The 18,590-nt window shown below is 38.6% G+C and overlaps 1 protein-coding gene across 3 annotated transcripts in view; it reads right to left on the bottom strand.

The window, feature by feature from the left end:
- cpt1ab (carnitine palmitoyltransferase 1Ab (liver)) overlaps positions 1–18,067 on the bottom strand; it is a 34,653-nt gene extending 16,586 nt beyond the window's left edge. The window contains exons 1-8 of one of the 3 annotated variants that reach the window (XM_041795119.1): positions 17,639–18,066; positions 16,211–16,320; positions 11,673–11,837; positions 9,340–9,482; positions 5,453–5,624; positions 3,452–3,553; positions 2,919–3,056; positions 2,701–2,778 (exon numbers count right to left, since the gene is read on the bottom strand). In XM_041795119.1, coding sequence (XP_041651053.1) covers positions 2,701–2,778; positions 2,919–3,056; positions 3,452–3,553; positions 5,453–5,624; positions 9,340–9,482; positions 11,673–11,813 — 774 coding nt within the window. In that variant the 5' untranslated portion in view covers positions 11,814–11,837; positions 16,211–16,320; positions 17,639–18,066. Of the gene's footprint in view, positions 1–2,700; positions 2,779–2,918; positions 3,057–3,451; positions 3,554–5,452; positions 5,625–9,339; positions 9,483–11,672; positions 11,838–16,210; positions 16,321–17,638 lie in introns of all 3 variants that reach the window. The other 2 variants (XM_041795121.1, XM_041795120.1) reach the window with 2 other exon arrangements.
- Between the last annotated feature and the right edge of the window lie 523 nt (positions 18,068–18,590).

Raw genomic sequence — 18,590 nt, 5'->3', positions numbered from 1 at the left:
AACACAGACAATCAGTGGCACTGCATTCATTAACAACGAAGGGTATGATGCAACTTTTACAAACAAAACTGAGAAGCACTGAACACACAGTACATTTCCATGGTGAAAGGTCATTTTTAAATACAAATAAACATGTACAGTGCTTAACAAATTTATTAGACAGCCACCCAAAGTAAGGTTTATGCCACAGCTGCCCTAAATTAACAGCATTGGTAATTACCAAAATCATTTTTAATGTTTCTGCAATGGTTAATACACCAATATGTAGAAGCTCTTTAACCCAAATGATATTTTTAATGCTGAAATAGAATTATGGTTGTTATCCATGAATTTTCAAATTTACTAATTTATAAAAAACTGAAAAAATAGTAAAGCACATTATTATTTCTAGATTAATATGTCAAATTATAGTTATTTACCTGCATTCCTGAACAGAAAAATGAGTTTTAGTGGTTGAGTGTTATCCTTGATTCATTTCTGACTTCTCAGAGAAGCCCAGTAAGGCGACTCAAATTTGGGAATAAAAAGTTGAATTCAGTTTGAAATTCTTCATTCCTGTTCAAAATGATAAAACGTCGAAAGCTCACTGAAAATGAAAGAGTTCGCATTAAAGCACTTAATGATGCTGGATGGTCTCTGAGACAAATATGACAGGTGGTCTAATAAATTTGTTAAGCACTGTAAGTCTGACTGAAATCTTACTAACAGTTCCTTTCAGACTGAGTGAATGTATGCTGCCTGTTGGCTGTGTCTCCCTGCTGTCACAGTGCTGTCTTTCTTTAGAAGTTTACCTAAATAATTTATCTCCACGTTGCTTGATTCACTGTATAACTGAGCAAGGAAAATTCAGAATAAAAACCATTCTGTACAATGCTTTCTCCCATAGACTGTAGAAATTTTTGGATGAAGCCTGAGAGGCATCAGCCACTTGGTTGCTAAAGGGGGACTTTTGAGACAAACTGAAGGAGGCCTTAAACCTCCAACAAAATACTACATTGTGCCAACTTCTAGTTATGCTTGTAGCAATGCCCCATATAATGTGTGAATCAATATTCTCATTTTAACTAGTCTGACCAAAATCATTTTTTTGAAACTGGGCTGTAAAATATGTATTTCTGAAATAAAAATGATCATCTTAACATGGGTTTTTTTATGGGACATCCAGTGTTTCTGCAGCCAGCTTCAAGCTGACACTCCAGGAACTGCAGTTTTTTTACACTTCTGTGTTGGCTTCATTTTTTAACCATGGGGGTGTCCACCTGGTTATGTCACATAAATCCCTTACAGGACTTTTATTTTAAGCCCTCATTTAAGCACTTTTGTATCTTAAGTACAAAACAGAGGTGTTATAGTAGTGTTCATCTTCCCTGTGAAAAATTTTTTATCTTATCAATGTGGACAAACACGTCTGCTAAAACAAGGTAAACATGGCTCTCTATTTATCATTTTTCTGTCAATTTTGGCCAAGAGACAAGCGGCTCAGGGTGAGCCTCCTATTCTCAAGATTATCCATGTGTAAGACGTGATGTTGGGGTGAATGAACTCTTCCATGTATACATCTCACTCTGCCCCAAACAGACCTGCATAGGCATGTGCTTGCTTCACCATTCATGCATACTTGGACAATAAAGTCAAACAGTATAAATGTGTAGAAGACAGCCAAGAAGAAAAAAAGACAAAGGTGTCACCATGTCAGGGGCTAGAGCAAGAACCAAGCATTCTTGTAGACAGAATTTCTGCTGTTTCAGCCTTCGTTTTTTTAAGTGACATAACAGGTCAGCTGGAAAAAGATCCATGAAAGAGGGCTGTTTGTCACCTATCATCACCCACCATCAAGGAGCCTGACATACTTCCCCCAATAAACTGATCCTCCACGGTGCTGGGACAGGGACAGTCGTCCAAATAAATGACCTTACTGAGCCAAAACTGTAGTTCGACTTTACTGTGCCTGTAAACATGCTGAAGAGCACCGTGTGATCAGGCATAGATTCTTTGTTGTTATTTTGGTCGGGGACTGGATGCGCACATAAGGTGGCTATCAGGGCCTACTATTTCAAGCATGCTGTGTGTTGTTTCACTGACCCCATACCAAGTCTACCTCTATAGCGTTTATAGAAAACCTTCAAAGCATTTTTGACCTTTAACAGATACAAAGAGCTGAGGAGAGATGGTAAAGTTGAACTCCTGGGTCGGACTTGAGAACTAAGCAGCTGTATAAACGAGGGGCAGAGATCCTCTTTTTGCAATTTGTACAATCAACTGTTTCAACAGCACTGGCAGGATAATCTTCCATTTACTGGATCTATTTAAACAGACCAACAGTACTGAATCTATGGTATGCCTGCAAGGCTGGAGTGACAGACATCTCTAGATCTGTACTCATTCAGACAGAAACCTACAGAGGGAGCTGTACGTTTGTGCCAAGCAGCATTCCTCTTACAGACACGTCAGTGCTGGACAGTTATCATGTTTAGTTCACTGCGGTCATGATCACACATCTAACACTGTAATTCAGTTATTGTTTAATAAAAGATTCCTAAAACTACAGGACTGCAGTTGTGAATTGTCCTGGGACACTACAGAGATCAGGCAATAGTGGAATCGATATTACAGTCAAAATTAATTAAGTAGCTCATTTATCATCTAATAAAGAAACCTGAGCTCTTACTGCAAACACATACTTGTACAGACGTGTCTTACCATGGCATAGTAGTTGCTGTTGACCATAATAGGCCCACGACCCCTAAGGTAAATATACTCCTCCCACCAGTCGCTGACCTGTATAACACAAGGGGGAGGGGGACACATGATGACATTAATAGTCTTTCTCCATTTCTTAGCAAGCTGATGCTAATTCAAGACCCAGGACAGTGTCCAAAGCAGAAGATAGAAAAAAACTGGAATTATTTCTGTCTTACATAGTTGGAGGCCCACCAGGACTTGAGTTTGAGATACCACTGCAGTCTGGGACCCAAATTCTTCTCAAAGTCTTTAGCCAAACCCTTCATCCGCTCATACTGCTCATCTTCCATCAGAGGGCGCACCGACTCCAGGTACTACGAAAACAGTCATGAAAAGGTGAAGAAAAGGGTCAGTAGTTTTAAACAAGGAGACAGCTGAGAGGTCAGAAAAACGAGTCATCCATTATTTTTCCCTGAGCAGATAACGACGGGCAGACAGGAAGCTTATTTAGTGGCTCTACCCTGAGCATCACAGTTGAAGAGACAAAAAAGATGACTCACACTACCATTTGTTTGCACTGCTTTTTCAAATAATCTGTGGAATCTTGTGAGGTGGGACAGGATTTGATCAAGGGCAAGATGTCAAGTGTCGGCTTTCCGGAGATATTTTTCTAGACCCTCTCCGAAAATAAAGAACCCTGTTTCTTCTAAATGGCTATTATGAACAATTAAAAGACAAATAAGGTGTCGACAGAGCAGGTCGAGCTCACCCTCGTGCAGGTGTCCTTGACTGTGGGAACAGGTAGCCGTGGTAAAGAGTTCTGGAAACTGTAGAGCATTGGCTTCCTGCCAGAAAACACCTTCACTAATAACTAAAGAAGAAAAACAGATAGGAGAGAGGGGATTAAGAGTTACACTTTGTGGTGTGTGGAAAACTGCAAGGCTAACTGGGTAAAATGAAAACTAATTAGTATTGAAAGAGACAATGTAGCTTTCATAGTACAGCATACAAATAAAAAAAATACATAATTTAAAAGCAAAATAGAAAAATGTGTCTCTGACTTTTTACCCAGAAATCTGGGCCTCCAATAATAGTTATCATAAAGAGTGCATTTCCACTAAGTGGATCCTGTTTGGTTCAGTGCAGTTTGGTATGGTTTGACACCTTGCTTGTGTTTTCACTGTTGATGCCCATCCAATCTCGCTCGTAGTGATGGGAATTCCTTCTTTTATTAAGAATAAGAACAACTGTCTCAGCTTGAAAAAAAAGACCGTCTTTCAGCTCCCAGTTCGCTCTTCATTTAGTACTATTTTGACTTTTTTTGGTAAAATAACAACATTTAGGAGAAAAAGAAACTGCCTCTCCTTTCCGTCATTTACTCGACAGAGCCCACCCTCAGAACTACTACGACTACTACAACTTGCTCATTTATTGTTTTAAATTGCATCATTTTAATCTAATTGGGCATGCAAGCAAGGTTTATTTGCTAAATACAACATCACTATTTCCATTAAAAGCATGCTATTGACAAAATGGGGGAGAAAAGCTGTTAAAAAGGCACAGCTATCATAGGTACAAACATGGTGGGTTTTATGTTTGTCAATTATTACTGCCTTCTCACAGGACATTATGATTCTTTCAATCAATGATCTGACTGCAGTGTGTCTATCTCCACCCATTCGGTTTGGATACCTACGCTTATGTGCCCTAACAGTGAGGTGCCAAAAAGTAGGATGGCACAAATCAGTTACAATTTTGTTTCCTATACAACCTTTTGAAAATGAAAACACTAATAATTGCATAGTGCACTAAACCAAACTGAGCTGTGGCCACTTAGGTGGAAATGTATCTTAAGAAGTATTCTGCTTTTGGGGTCCCCAGGAGGGAGAAAGAGTTAAACTGCCTTTCTGTGTGTCGATTTCCATTGCATTCACCCAAGTACACACAGTGGATTTTTGTGAACAACTGTGCAACTCTTTGTGCTTTGTGGATTTTTAAATCATGCAACCTAATGCAATGTTGATAGCTGCAAATTATGGAACAATTTGCAGAGTGCCTATGCTTATTTCTGAAGGTCATTTGTTGTCTTTAATTTAGGAGTTCGAATTAAAACAACACTTCATTTGTTGAAGTTTCTTCCCAGTTGTTCGACAATTTGAAAAATGAATGAGTATGAGCCAGTGTTGAGAAAAGTCATTAAATAGTGGGGCTGCCAGCCTCGTCAGCGTGGCTATGCATTGCAGCACACTCAGGGCAGCCACATGCAATATACAAAGATTGGGGGATATTTTTTATCAGGTTAGGTAGAGTGGAATAGGTGTTTGTGGGTGCTGCACATATGGCCATTACAGTGCACAAAGCTTTGGCTACATTACAGCTGGTTATTAATAGCTATCTTAGTTAGGATGCATCTAACTATCTAGATGATAAACAGGTATTACAAGTGTATTTTACACATTGGATTTCAAAGTAAGTTGTATATGACCTTTAGCAATGCAGAACAGTATATGAGTACTTCAATGCAGCATTCTGAATTCAAAAAAGAAATGGACATTTTTTGTTTAGAAAATAAAATTTTTTAGCAGTTAGCCAGTATTAGCAAGTTGATAGCCTTGAGCTAAATGTACACTCCTTCCTACTGGTGTCCTCCAACATCTGGCTCTCACAAGTTAAATGTAAATGTCTTCCATATGCAGATGAATTCTGTGGGCATTCTTGTATAAATCTTCATTTAAATACGCTGAACAGAGGACCACATTCAAAGTCTCACCATCCACGCACGAGTGGTCCACGATACAGAGCCATGTCGTGACCGCATCCAGCCGTGCCATGACAGCAGGCACTTGAGAACATTCCTCATGATCATGATTATGGTGACCCACAGGCCCGTCCCCACCAGAACTCCTCCAACTATCTTCTGGCTGTCTGTGGACATGTATCGACTGTGGACAGGGACAAAAAGAGAGAGTGAGACAGACAATTTATTTTCACAAAGCAGCAGCCGGCCTGGGATAAGTCCAGAGTCTAATTTAATCACCTATGACAAAGACTCTTAACAGTCAACAATAAAACCCTAAACCTTTATTACAGCCTGCCTGGACAAAGTGATTAATTTTTTTTTTTAACTGAATAAGCGGTGTAGCTTTTCTGCACTTCAATATGACTGAAACAGCATGAAAGCAAAATGTGCTACCATGCTACACAAAGTATGCATTTCTAAGGATGTTTTTGGTGGTTTTAATCTTATCTACTGTGCCATAAAAACACCATAAGCTTCAAAGAAAATGTTCATTAAAGAGGCATAAGTAAGGCTGGAAAAGTGACACTGTAAAGATCAGGGCTGTCCCGATCCCGATCACATGTATCGGATCAAGGCCAATACTAAGCATTTTTAATTGAGCGGCGATCGGTAATTTGATCTGATCAGCCTAGCCAATCGTTTACGTCAGTTGCCGTAAATGAAGCCTAAGTTATGACAGGCCGTAAACGCGCCAGTAACATCAAAGCAGCGGTGCAGCATGTGTTAAAAATGTCAGCGGTGTGGAACTTGAGAGCAAAAACAGTCTAACAACCACTTGCAGCATCTGTAACAAGACCGTTTCATGAGGTGGTAGCAGCAGAGCTGTGTTTAACCCTACAAATTTGATCTGTCATCTCCGATCAAAACCTGCAGCGGAATACGGGACTTTACAAGAGCAACAAGCAGCTTCACCGAAGATACACACTCTGGACTTTAAGAGGAAAGACAAGTACCCTCGAGAGAGCGACAAGGCAAAAAAGGATAACAGAAAAAGTGGTCGAATTCATCGCGCTGGACAACCAGCCCATCTCTGTGGTAGAGAATTTGGACCCACACCATGTCCTGCCGTCTCGAAATTATGTTACTGCTTTACCAGAGCTGTACAACAAAGTACATGATAGCATACTGGAGAAAAGTAACTTCACTGCCGTTAGTCACTACAGACATTTGGAGCTCAGATGTTTGCCCCATGTCACTGCTGAGTCTCTGAGAAATAAGTGAGCGGAGGGGGAGTGATGTAGCAGCTCTAGTTGCACTTTAGAAATTGCACTGAAATTACAGGAGTGCCTTGTACTTGATATTTGGGTTTTATTCCAGTGTTAATGTTTTGGTTTACATCTCAGATTAAGCTGCTACATTTTTAAAAAGACTGTTGTTTCGGATCTGTTTGATTCATATGTTTTTGATCCTATTCAAGTTAAACTGTTTACACCACTTTAAAGTGGAGTTAGCATGTTTTTAATTCATTTTTGAGTTCAGTTTTTGGTTGTGACTAATAGAGTCAAGTTAACTTCTAAGTGGAATTAAAATATTTAAAATTAATTTATTGAATGCATATGTTATTGTGACTATCGACTCTGTTACACCACCTCTAAGTGAATCTGAGGTTATTTGAGTTCACTTTTTTGACTGCTCAGGTCATTCAGCTGACCACTTTAAGTGGATTTTGATTGTCTGATTGAATACTAAACACTGCGTTAAGTGAATATGTAAATTTATTTTTTGACAGATAAATAAAGTGAAACAGAGCTATTACACCATTCTGAGCAGGAATGTGATTTTGTTTTTTACAACAACACTGGGTGTGCTGAGTTAAATGGAATAAGTTTGAGGTACCTAGTGGTAACAATTGAAACTATAATCTAGGTAATTATGAGTATCAGGTCGGGACTCAGTATAGGCAGATATCCAATATTAAAAAATCGGATCAGGATCGAAGGCCAAAAATGCTGATCGGGACAACCCTAGTAAAGATTACAAACAGTTATTTCAGATAAATACAGTGAGCATCTTCAGGCTTGATTATGGCCAATTTACATCTGAATGATACAATCAGAATCGTATTAATTTGTTAGTATCTTTTATCCTTAAGAAAGCACATTATGAGGAAAAGTGTGATGTGCACCATTGTTTGTATTCAAATATTTTGATGATAAAATGAAGTGTGACAACAAAATAACACTTTAGCTTTAGCTAACTGCAAAATAAATCAACAATTTCTTCCCACTAAATTTGTTACCACACCATTACAAAACGATTTGTGTAAAATTTACACATGCTGAGTTAGAAAGCATTACTTGTTTACATGAAATAAAATGTCTTGGTTATTGGAATACACACAGACTTTTGTAATGTGTATAGCAAAAGCTTATATTGTTATGCCAACAAAATTGGAATTTATTGTGCTACTCTAGTCATAAAACACTTTTTATAGAATTTTTATAGACTGTTTGCATATTATTGCACAGCACTGTTAGCAAATATGAAGACAGTGGCCCTCATTTGCCAAACTTGTGAATCGTGTGTATCTGGTAAATCACAGCATATGACTGACTAGTTGTTGATAAATGCAGCGGCTGAAAACAAACTTTGTTTAAATAACAAGCCCCTGAATATTCATGGTTCAACCGCCCTCATCCCTAGAGATATGGAGATATGTAATATGGGAAAGAAACCTGCCCCCCTTATTGTGGTTTCAGTCTTCAGGTCGCAGAAGTAACTGAAAATTAAATATTTGTTGTTTTTCAGCCTGAAAAGTGGCATTAGAGTGAATCCGCAACGTCAAATAAGAAGGAAATCACTGCAGCAGTCAACAGCAGCCACAAAACTGCAGCTAATGTTTAAATTTCTAATTTATACATCCGTGATATATAACTTGGATACAATATTATCACAATGTTTCATGCTCAGATTAAAATATTATCAATATTCGTAACATTCTGTTTTTCTAAAATGAAGCATTATTAAGTAGCACGTTCACAGGTGGAGGCCAGCCTGAAACTGTTAAAGACTGAGAGGAGAATAGCTGCAATACCTGCAGTTATGCACAAGGCAGAGTTGTAGATCTGATTATTTAATTCTCCAGATATGCCTACTGATTATGTTTAATGGAATCTAATGTTTTGTGTTCTTTAACTGACAGCTCATTCATCAAAGATAACAAATAACAAGGAAATCAGCTGAGAGCTTACATTGGTCAGCATCATTAAAAAAGCAATATTGGCTCCCATGAATTTTCAGCGGTGCATAGTAATGTTAAATCAATTTTAAAGACTATATGTAATAATCACTGCCAGATTTACATTGCATAGCCACCTGCGTTGAGTTAAAAACGTGAGTACACGAGCTGAGGCCTGGCATTGGATTTGAGCGTATCCTATGCTCATGTTCATATTGATAAATGCTAACAAAATCTGGTGTTAGAACAAGACCTCATGGTAGAAATAACTGCCTTGTTATATCTGTAATGACAGCTAGCCTGGAGCTGCAACTAAAGGAGGTACAAGAGGAAACAAGCTTTGAGTTTTTTCGTAAATACCCCATACATGCACACAACTGAAAAAGCACACTGGTGGCATTCTTGGGCAAGCAAGGGTATCATGAGACATTGTATTTTAATGCTTATTTGTCCTAATCATTATTTGCTCTAGCCAACTTCTTTCACAGTAGCTTGACAACACTTATAAATGTGTTAAGCTACATCATCCTGATAATGTAAAATATGAACCAATCAGCTGTGTGGTTATACAGATGCATGAATACAGCTCACACATGTTCTGTATCATTCTCCAAACATAATAATGGAGGGTTTCCAATTTTTTCTTTCAGCTTAGGGAACATAATAAAATCACTCTTACCTGATTGGTACGTGTTGGCCCAGCTTGGCAATCAACCCCAGGGATGGATCCAGCTTTTGGTATTTATTGTAGGACATGTAGGACACCACAACCACCATGAAGCCAGCAGGGCTGCCTGGGTACACACCTGTCATCACCCCATTCTATAAAAAATAAAATAAATGGAGAGTTACAAAGGTCACTGGGAGTTATCAAAAAAGAAACAAGGCAGGGAATAAACTGTAACACCTATATAACAAACTTAATAGCTAAATTCAGTGCAAGGTAATCAGTACATTTTATAAAACGCTTGAATAGGATATGTTCACGTAACCTTTCTGACCTCTCGACTACTATAAAAAGTATTCAAAGCTTGATTCAAAAGGGGCTCTTGATTAAGATCCAGTTGTATACTTTGGATCAGTATTTGGATAACCATGACGAAGAATCTACACAGACACCACTTACAACTAATCCATATGTTTTGCTTACAGACCAAGACTTTTAAAACCACAAAATATCACATCCTGTCTCTTCCTGTATTCTTATGGACTTTTTTGTCAATGTCTTGTCAATAACTTGTGCACTCTGCTAAGGTTAAGCTTTTAATATGTCACAAAGACAACACAAGTAAATACAAAATACAGTTTCTAAATGAGGATTTTAGCTTTTAAGGGGAGAACAAAATCCAAACCTATCTGCCCCCACTAGTTAAATCATGAGTTAACTGTGATTAACCAGTTTTTGGAAAGCTGAGTTCAATTTCACTGGCCACACCCAGGCCTGATTACCACCAGATTTGTTGAATCAACAAATCACTTAAATAGAAGCTGTTTGACAAAGTGAAGTAGGCTTCTCAAAAGAAATGCATCATGCCATGACCCAAAGACATTCAAGAACAAATGAAAAACAAAGTGACTAAAATCTATCAGCCTGGAAAAGATTACCAAGCCATTTCCAACGCTTTGGGACTCCAGCAAACCATGGTCAGAGCCATTATCCACAAATAGAGAAAAGTGGGGAAAGTAGTGAACCTTCCCAGGAGTGGTCGGCCAACCAAAATTACTCTGAGAGTGCAATGATGATTCATCCAGCTGGTCACAAAAGAACCCAGAACCACATCCAAAGAACTGCAGGCCTCACTGGCCTCAGTTAAGGTCAGAGTTCATGACTCAACCATAAGAAAGACACTGGGCAAAAATAGCATTATGGGAGAGTTCCAAGGCCAAAACCACTGCTGACAAAAAAGAACACAAAAGCTCCTCTTACATTTGTCAACAAACATCTTGATGATCCCCAAGACTTTTAAAGAAACATTCTGTGGACTGACGAGAGAAAAGTTGAACTTTTTGGAAGGTGTGTGGCCCGTTAAATCTGGCGTAAAAATTACACAGCATTTGATAAAAAGAACATCATGGCAACAGTCAAACATGGTGGTGGCAGTGTGATGGTCTGGGGCTGCTTTGCTGCTTTCAGGACCTGGACCACTTGCTGTGATTGATGGAACAATGAATTCTGCTCTCTACCAGAAGATCCTGAAGGCGAATGTCCGGCCATCAGTTCGTGCCTTCAAGCTCAAGCGCTCTAGATTTATGAAGCAGGACAACGACCCAAAACATACCAGCAAGTCCACCTCTGAATGGCTCAAGAAAAACAAAATTAAGGTTTTGGAGTGGGCAAGTCAAAGTCCGGACATAAATCCAACTGAAATGTTGTGGTGTGACCTTAAATAGGCAGTTCATGCTTGAAAACCCTCCAATATGGCTGAATTAAAACAAATCTGTGAAGAAGAGAGGGCCAAAATTCCTTCACAGCGATGACAAAGACTCATCACCGGTTATCGCCAATGCTTGATTTCAGTTATTGCTGCCAAGGGTGGCACAACCAGTTATTAGGTTAGGGGGGCAATTACTTTTTCACATAGGGTCAGAGAGGTTTGGATTTTTATTTCCCTTAATAAATAAAATCATCATTTAGAAACTGCATTTTGTATTTACTTGTGTTGTCTTTGTGAAATATAAAAATTGGTTTGATGATCTGAAACATTTAAGTGGGATAAATATGCGAAAACATCAGGAATCAGAAAGGGGGCAAATACTTTTCACAGCACTGTATGTGTGGTATCGATGGTTAAATAACAACAGAAGAGCGTGTGACTTTGTACAAGTGTGTATGTGCCAGCCTTTGACCCAGTTATCTGTTTACAAAGAACAGACAGGAAGGTTACCGTCACAGCTGACTGTTTCTGTGAGATTGAGTGACCATCCGGTGTGATGCTTATTCAGTTATTTAGTCAAAGCTCAGCCCCTCATACTGTACAAGAACTTCTCTCCCATGCATCCAACAGCTCTCACCTTGAAGCGGATGAAGCGTTTCTTCCAGGAGTGGAGGCCAGAGAGGTAGATCTGGCGTAGCGCCTCATGGCACAGCTGGAGATCAATACCATCGGGGGTGACGGTGAACTGAAAGGCCACCGCCTGATGAGCTTCTGCCATGGTGGCTACTTCTAAACAGGGTCACTGTGGGCAAGAAAGTGCAGTGTTTTATGTTCATTTACATCAATTTCAATTCATTTTTTAAGAAGACCATTTCAAAGACAGGAGAACACTGATAATTTTAAGACTTGAAAAATGAATACATTATGACAAAAATGCATATAAAACCACTTAATCCCTTTATCTGCCTTCCCAATTAGGAGAAAACTGGGAAGGCAGATGTTTTAAAGACAACTGGCTTCTCTGAAAAGTTCCTTGAAATCAGTCACTCGCATTCCTCGACTACGCTGCATGTTATTGGGTTTCAAAGATTTAATCAGTTTAAGGACTTCGTGAGAAACCGCAGCACTGAAAAGGATTCTTAATGGATTTGAGAATCAATTTTAGTAAAAAATAGTCAAACGACTGCATGCCAACTCAGATGCAGAACGATTTGGCTGAAAGACAAAACTGTTACAGCCCTAAAATGTATAAACATCGCGGGGTAAGAAGCAGTTTAAGCTGCTCAGTTTCTCTCATGTCTCCCCCGCTGTCTTCATGGCTGTAGTCTGGAGTCACCATGCCCAGCTACTGTAGCTCAGTTCTTGTCTCAATAACACCTTTCTGCCACTTGTACCATCTTTTTCTTGTTGAATCTGCATTTTGTTTTGATTCAGTCTCAAACCTGAGGACAGAGTGGTTGTTTACTGGGAATGGCCACAGCTGAAGCAATTAATTTGACTTTGCCTACAAGAGTAATCTGGCATTTTTTCTCTCTAAAACTCAGTCATGTGAGCTAGCGCTGAAACTTAAGGGCATTTATAATAAAAATAATACCAGAAAACCACTAAAGTACAAAGAGTATTTTATATCAAACTGAAATCATCTTGCATGATGAGTTGTTAATAGGGCTGCCAGCATTTGCATGTTATCAAGTATAGTAATAAGTGCATTATTTTTTAAAATTACATTTGTAACGCTTTTTTATTATTGTGTCTAGAACAAGAAATGTGCTGATTTATGACGTGATACCCTCCAAAAATCAGTGTCATGTGCATGTTTCAGGCCTGTTCCTTTATCAACTAAACTGGTTCCTTAAGGCTAACATTACAGAAGATGCACTGGGAGGAGACCTTATAAACTGGTTGAGCTAGTGGGACATCTTTTCATTTAATAAGGAAAGACAAGACATACTTTAATAATCCCTGAGGGGAAATTTAAGTGTTGAAAGTGCTAATTCCACATGCACCAGGGTTAAACACACAGACACAATCCTATGAACACACGACTGGGGAGATGTCAGTAAGACCGCACATGAATGAGCACCCACATCTTTCTTGGGAAGTTAGCTGGCACATCTCTAACAATCAGACCTAATCCACACTTTGGCTCACTCTGGTTCCCAGTCCAAGTCCCTACAGACTAAGCTACTGTTGCCCTCAAAGACACCTGTGTCTAGTCACACTAACTTGCTCAAACCTTTAAGTTCTTTATCATCTTTTAAACTTGGTATTCTATGGTTACTAAAATGCAAGTGTTTAATACCTATTTTAATTGACTGTGGTCAGGGATATAAGGGAAGCGTATAGAGAAAGGACGGATCAGTAGATTAACAGGTTTTATGGCCACAGAGGGGGCCGAAGTCTCACACTGTGCAATGCTATCATCCCCAACCTTGAAAGACTTCTTAATACAAAATCTTCTCAGTTAGGGAAGCTTTGGTAAATAACCTTGATCACCAGGGAGTCTGGTCTAAAGCTCAGATTTGTGCCGGGGGTTTTGTTAATGTTTACCTTTTCTGGTATTTATGATAGTAGACCCTGTATTTTGTGATAAGATGTCCAGTATCAATATTTAATATGTTTTTTATATTACCAGCCAGGCAGGTTGGTGCATGTTATAAATTTAATGGCACATTCATGTTATAATGCATCTAGACGCAATAAATGTTTGATTTAATAATTTCTGAGACAAAATTTGAACACAACCTATAAATGTGATGGACTATTTAATAGTGCAGTTAGATCAGATGTGCAGCACTAATATGTAAAATGAGATTTGAATTAGCCTTCAGTAAGGAATAACAATAATAATGTATAAGGTAGGGGTCGACCAATATTAGTTTATTCATAGCCGATACTGATTATTAGTAGCTCATGAGGGCGATGAATGATATTTGGAACCAATATGTGTTTATCATGACACACAATGAACCTATGAGGCAAAGGTAGAACTGTATGATCAAAAAAAGGAAGTAAAAACAAACAATTTATCCCGAGTTCTAACAACATTAGAAATGGCACCAAGCATTACAGCAGCAGCAGTTAAACAGGAAGTGATGCCATGCACTCACTGTCAAGTGCCCCCAGACTTAAGAGTTGATTGGCTAATTCTGATGTGACATCTGGTCAATCAGACTGTGCTGTATGCAGGATATGCAGCGAGACTGTGGAGAGTCAAAATAAAGCCAACAGGGAAGACATGCTTTGCTGTGGCGCTGAAGTAGCACACCTTTTGGTTAATTATTTTTATCCATTATCTGTAACATAAAATGCAGGTGCCGATGATTAGGGATGGGTATCTTTTTTTTTCTCACACCAGTTCTAAATCAATATTATTAAAACGGTGCCTGAATCAATATTTTGGGTGGAAAAAAGTGTTGGGAGACTAAAAGCTGATTCCACAGAAATATCTTTATAAGATGCCAGTTGAATACGGGATAAAAAAAGGAAACAGGTGTAACTTAAATAAATCACACAAATTCCATAACTATTCTCTTGCGTTTAATTTGGAGTGGTGGGGTATTGAAATAAAGGATAGATGTCCGTGTTGTGATTTTGTCTGGTGGGTACTGGATGTGGTGGTACTGGTACCATGTTGATACCGGATCTCAATACTCATCCTTGTCTATAATGGGTGATTTGCAAAATATCGGTCTCAATACTCTGCCAGACCAGTAATCAGTCAGCCCTGACAAAATATCAAAGCTTTAAAACTTGAAAAAAAGAAAAGCTCCTGAGTCATCTGCTTTAATCAAAATTTTCTTCAAGACGATTTGGTGGTTCATTTAAATTCACAGGTCATCTAAAACTGATTGTTTCCAAGTCACTTTGGCATCACAAAAGCTGAAGAAGGTCATATAAGGTGGACAATTAATAATAATGTAGACTAAATCACAATATTGTCTACTGCAACTTTTAAATTGCAGGAGATGCAATATTTCTTCAATCTAAAATGTGTAAAAATACCATTTTAATACATTTTAAGGCAGCGATGTTATGTTCTACATATAATGAAAACATTTAAGTTCCAGTTTTTCTTAAAAGGTTTGAAAAAAAAATCCTACTTTCCTCATTTTTGTATATTTCAAAAGTTCAATACAACAGTTCAGATTCTTTAAAACTGTTCAGCCTTAGTTTACTCTACCAAATATTGTGTTTGTTATAATAGAGAATGAATTCTTGCTTGTTAGGTGGGAAATACATCGGATGAGGAGCTTAAAAAATAGTTGTATATTAAATTGGAATTGTAACATGAGGATAGTTTGGGGCAGTTTTTATTTTATTTTATTTAACCTTTATTTAGCCAGGTAAGTCCCATTGAGATCAAAGATCTCTTTTTCAAGGGAGACCTGACCAAGAATGGCAGCAATGCATAGCTTCAAAAATTTAAAATGCCTCTACCTCTACTTCTTTAGGGCTACAAACTAACAAAACATGCCAAAATGTTTCGGTCATACAGACCTGCATCAGGACAGATGAATGTCTGCTGACATCATCCTGAAGAGCAAGAGTTTTTTTCCACACACACAGCAGTTAATGCATTTGCTTTCTGGCCGATATTTGCGGCATACTTAGCAAAAATAAGATTTTAGATTTGTGTTTTACAAGGGTGTATAATTTTAATAACATTTTAAAGGTACTGCCGTTGAGTGGTTAACTTAACTATTAAACAGCTTGTACGGTATATAATTTGTAATGATGTGAGCCTTTAATAATCATCAAACGGGTTTGTGGTACCTGCAGCAAACCAGACAACCACCTGGGTGATAACGCTCTGGTGGTGTCGTGAGGAAACTGCTGTTTCCAGCTGCGTTCAATTGCTGTCGGAAATCTTAATACCTACAGAGTTAAGACATACAATAACGTATTCACATAACTATAAATAATATATACTGAACGTGGATGATATATAATGTATCCTGCATTTTTATCGATATTTTTTCGTTCGACACCCTGCTGTCAAAAGCTTTCTGTATGTTTTTTTTCGCTAGCTTGCTTTCCTCCGGGATTACAACAACGTTTATTTTATCTTTCAAACCCCTACTTCGTCTCTAAAAACGTCATTTTTTCATTACATTATCGTTATTTACTTCATTAACCGGCGGGCCTCTAAAGGCAGGACACGTAGTTTCTTACATTTTCAGTCATCGGAGGTAGCAGCATCCACAGAGCGGAGTGTTTCGGTAGTCAGTCCCTTCCCCCATGCTACTTTCCAACGTCACATGATCCACCCTGTGCAGCAGAAACTGGGGGAAAGGTCGCAGCGCTGCGCCGCTTAGAAACAGACTTAAACTGCCAACATCGTCCTCACAAAACCTCATACGCCGGCACATTTTTCAAATATATTCACTACTGAGCAATACAAACACATAGTCTATTCTGCATTATATATGATACATATACATACCAACTATTCACCAGTTAAATGATTTGCAAAGGGCTATCTCACGTTAATAAATCATGTTACTACCCCCCAGTCTTCATGCACTTGAGTTGCATATGTGCTTTATGCTCCTGACCACAAACGCCACATCATCCTTCTCACACATCACCTTTTTTTCCAGCCACCATTACTAAACACTTCAACATCAAACACTAATAATTTACTCCACACCACAGGCTCCTCATATGTAGGTTACATGTTTTTTCTGGTATTGTATCAAGTGTCCTGCCCACGTGCTCTGTGTGAAATGGGGTCACTAGTGTGTACCCACCTCTCGTTGACAGTCAACCATATTCTGCTTTATTATTCAAAACAACCAGCCTTAAACCCACATTTAAATTGAGCGTGTTCTTTCTACTCATAGGTGCTGTTATTAAAATGACTCCAACAACAAAACCAGCCTCTATTGACCTTCACAAGCAGGTGACGTTTAGTCACATATCTACATTTAATAATATAGTCATATTATGCTACCATGATGCTACATACATAGTCTTCTACACTGTGTTATTACACAGTCATACAGCTGTTTTTGCATAATAATGGGCTGTCAGGTGGTTGTCAATGAATGACCTTTACTTGGACTTTTGCCTGCATTTCTGTTGTGAGCAACAGCACATGAGCGTGTCCCTACCTTCATAGCTGAACATAAGCTCATAGGAAAGTCATACAAAGTAAATGTTTACTGCAGGTGTTTAGCAGAGGCATGTATGTACAGGTTAATGTATAAAACCAAGAATGTGGGCTGTGAATGCAAACCACTTTCCTACCTCAAGATTAAGTTTCGACTTTTACAACTCACATAGCCTGTAAACTTAATTTCTGACTAACACGGGCCCACAACCCAGTTATGACATTGCGAAACTGAGAAAATGTACGACAGGTGCTGAAAACACCACACAGAAACACTCACTGCCCAGGCAAGGAAATGCTACAAGCTGACATTGGCCTAAACTGCGCAGACATATCGACAGTTTTCACTGGGTTTGTTTGGTTTTACGAGCTTCTTTTTTTTTTTTTAACCCCTGCAGCCATATTTGCACTGCTACTTCCAAAACTGCGAGAAAGCGAGTCCAGACCTCACTAAGACACAGTAAAATAAAGACAGAAATGTTACTCACCGGCCCTTTCTATCAGTCCAAGGAAGCTGGGCTTTCTGTTTAGACGAGGATGAGACACGGCTAGCCTGTCGGCGGGGACTGCTTTACACTCTGCATGAATGGGAGCACAGACTTGTACACAAGGACAGCCTCTTTTAGTGGTCTTCAGAAAGCGTCCTAATAGGAGCAGCGCCCCCTTGAGGCCTAATGTGGTTATGACGGGGTTTTATGAGGACATCAGGTAAGAAATGCAGAGACAAGAGTGTGGAAACAGACACGATGTACCAAGTACTCTATGTGCCCCATGTGTACGGTATAGGCCCTATATACAGAACAAAATAAGATTCAGTCTAATAAGGGAATGTGGAATAGTTCAAATCCTGTAGAATTTAGACTGTGTTTTGTTATAGTATGATAGATACAATGCATTTTGAGGAAAATGTAATTCTAAGCAAAATATCTACATAATGACTATAAAAATCCAGTGTATATTAGTTTATTAAATTTTTGGTAGGAAAAAAATAAAGGCTCTAAATTTAATTGATGAAAAAAATACACTATAATAAAGCAGTTGCATGCATTTGCAACCCTCCAGTTATCATAATAAAACAGGAAATCATATGGAGCAGATTTGTCCAGCCTCTCCATGCCTTGATACTTTGCTTGAGAGAATAATCAAATGTAACACAAGTCCTGAACAAATGAATTTAGATAGGGTCAGGTGGCAGTAGGGAGACGAGAGATCCACCACAGACATCATGTTGTGATGTTTTTTGTAATCTTCTGTGGGTTTTATTGATTGTTTTAGTCATTTTTTTTCTAAATGTTTCTGTTGTGTTTCTTTTGCCCCTTGTCATTGTGTTTTCATGTCTTGTGTGAAGGATTTTGAATTGCCTTGTTGCTGAAACGTGCTGCACAAATAAACTTGCCTTTCCTTATATGCAGTTGACGAGGCCGATAACCAATATTGTGA

The sequence above is a fragment of the Cheilinus undulatus genome, linkage group 9, assembly GCF_018320785.1.
Source record: "Cheilinus undulatus linkage group 9, ASM1832078v1, whole genome shotgun sequence".
Lineage (NCBI taxonomy): Eukaryota > Metazoa > Chordata > Actinopteri > Labriformes > Labridae > Cheilinus > Cheilinus undulatus.
This window is presented reverse-complemented; position numbering and strand designations above follow the sequence as displayed.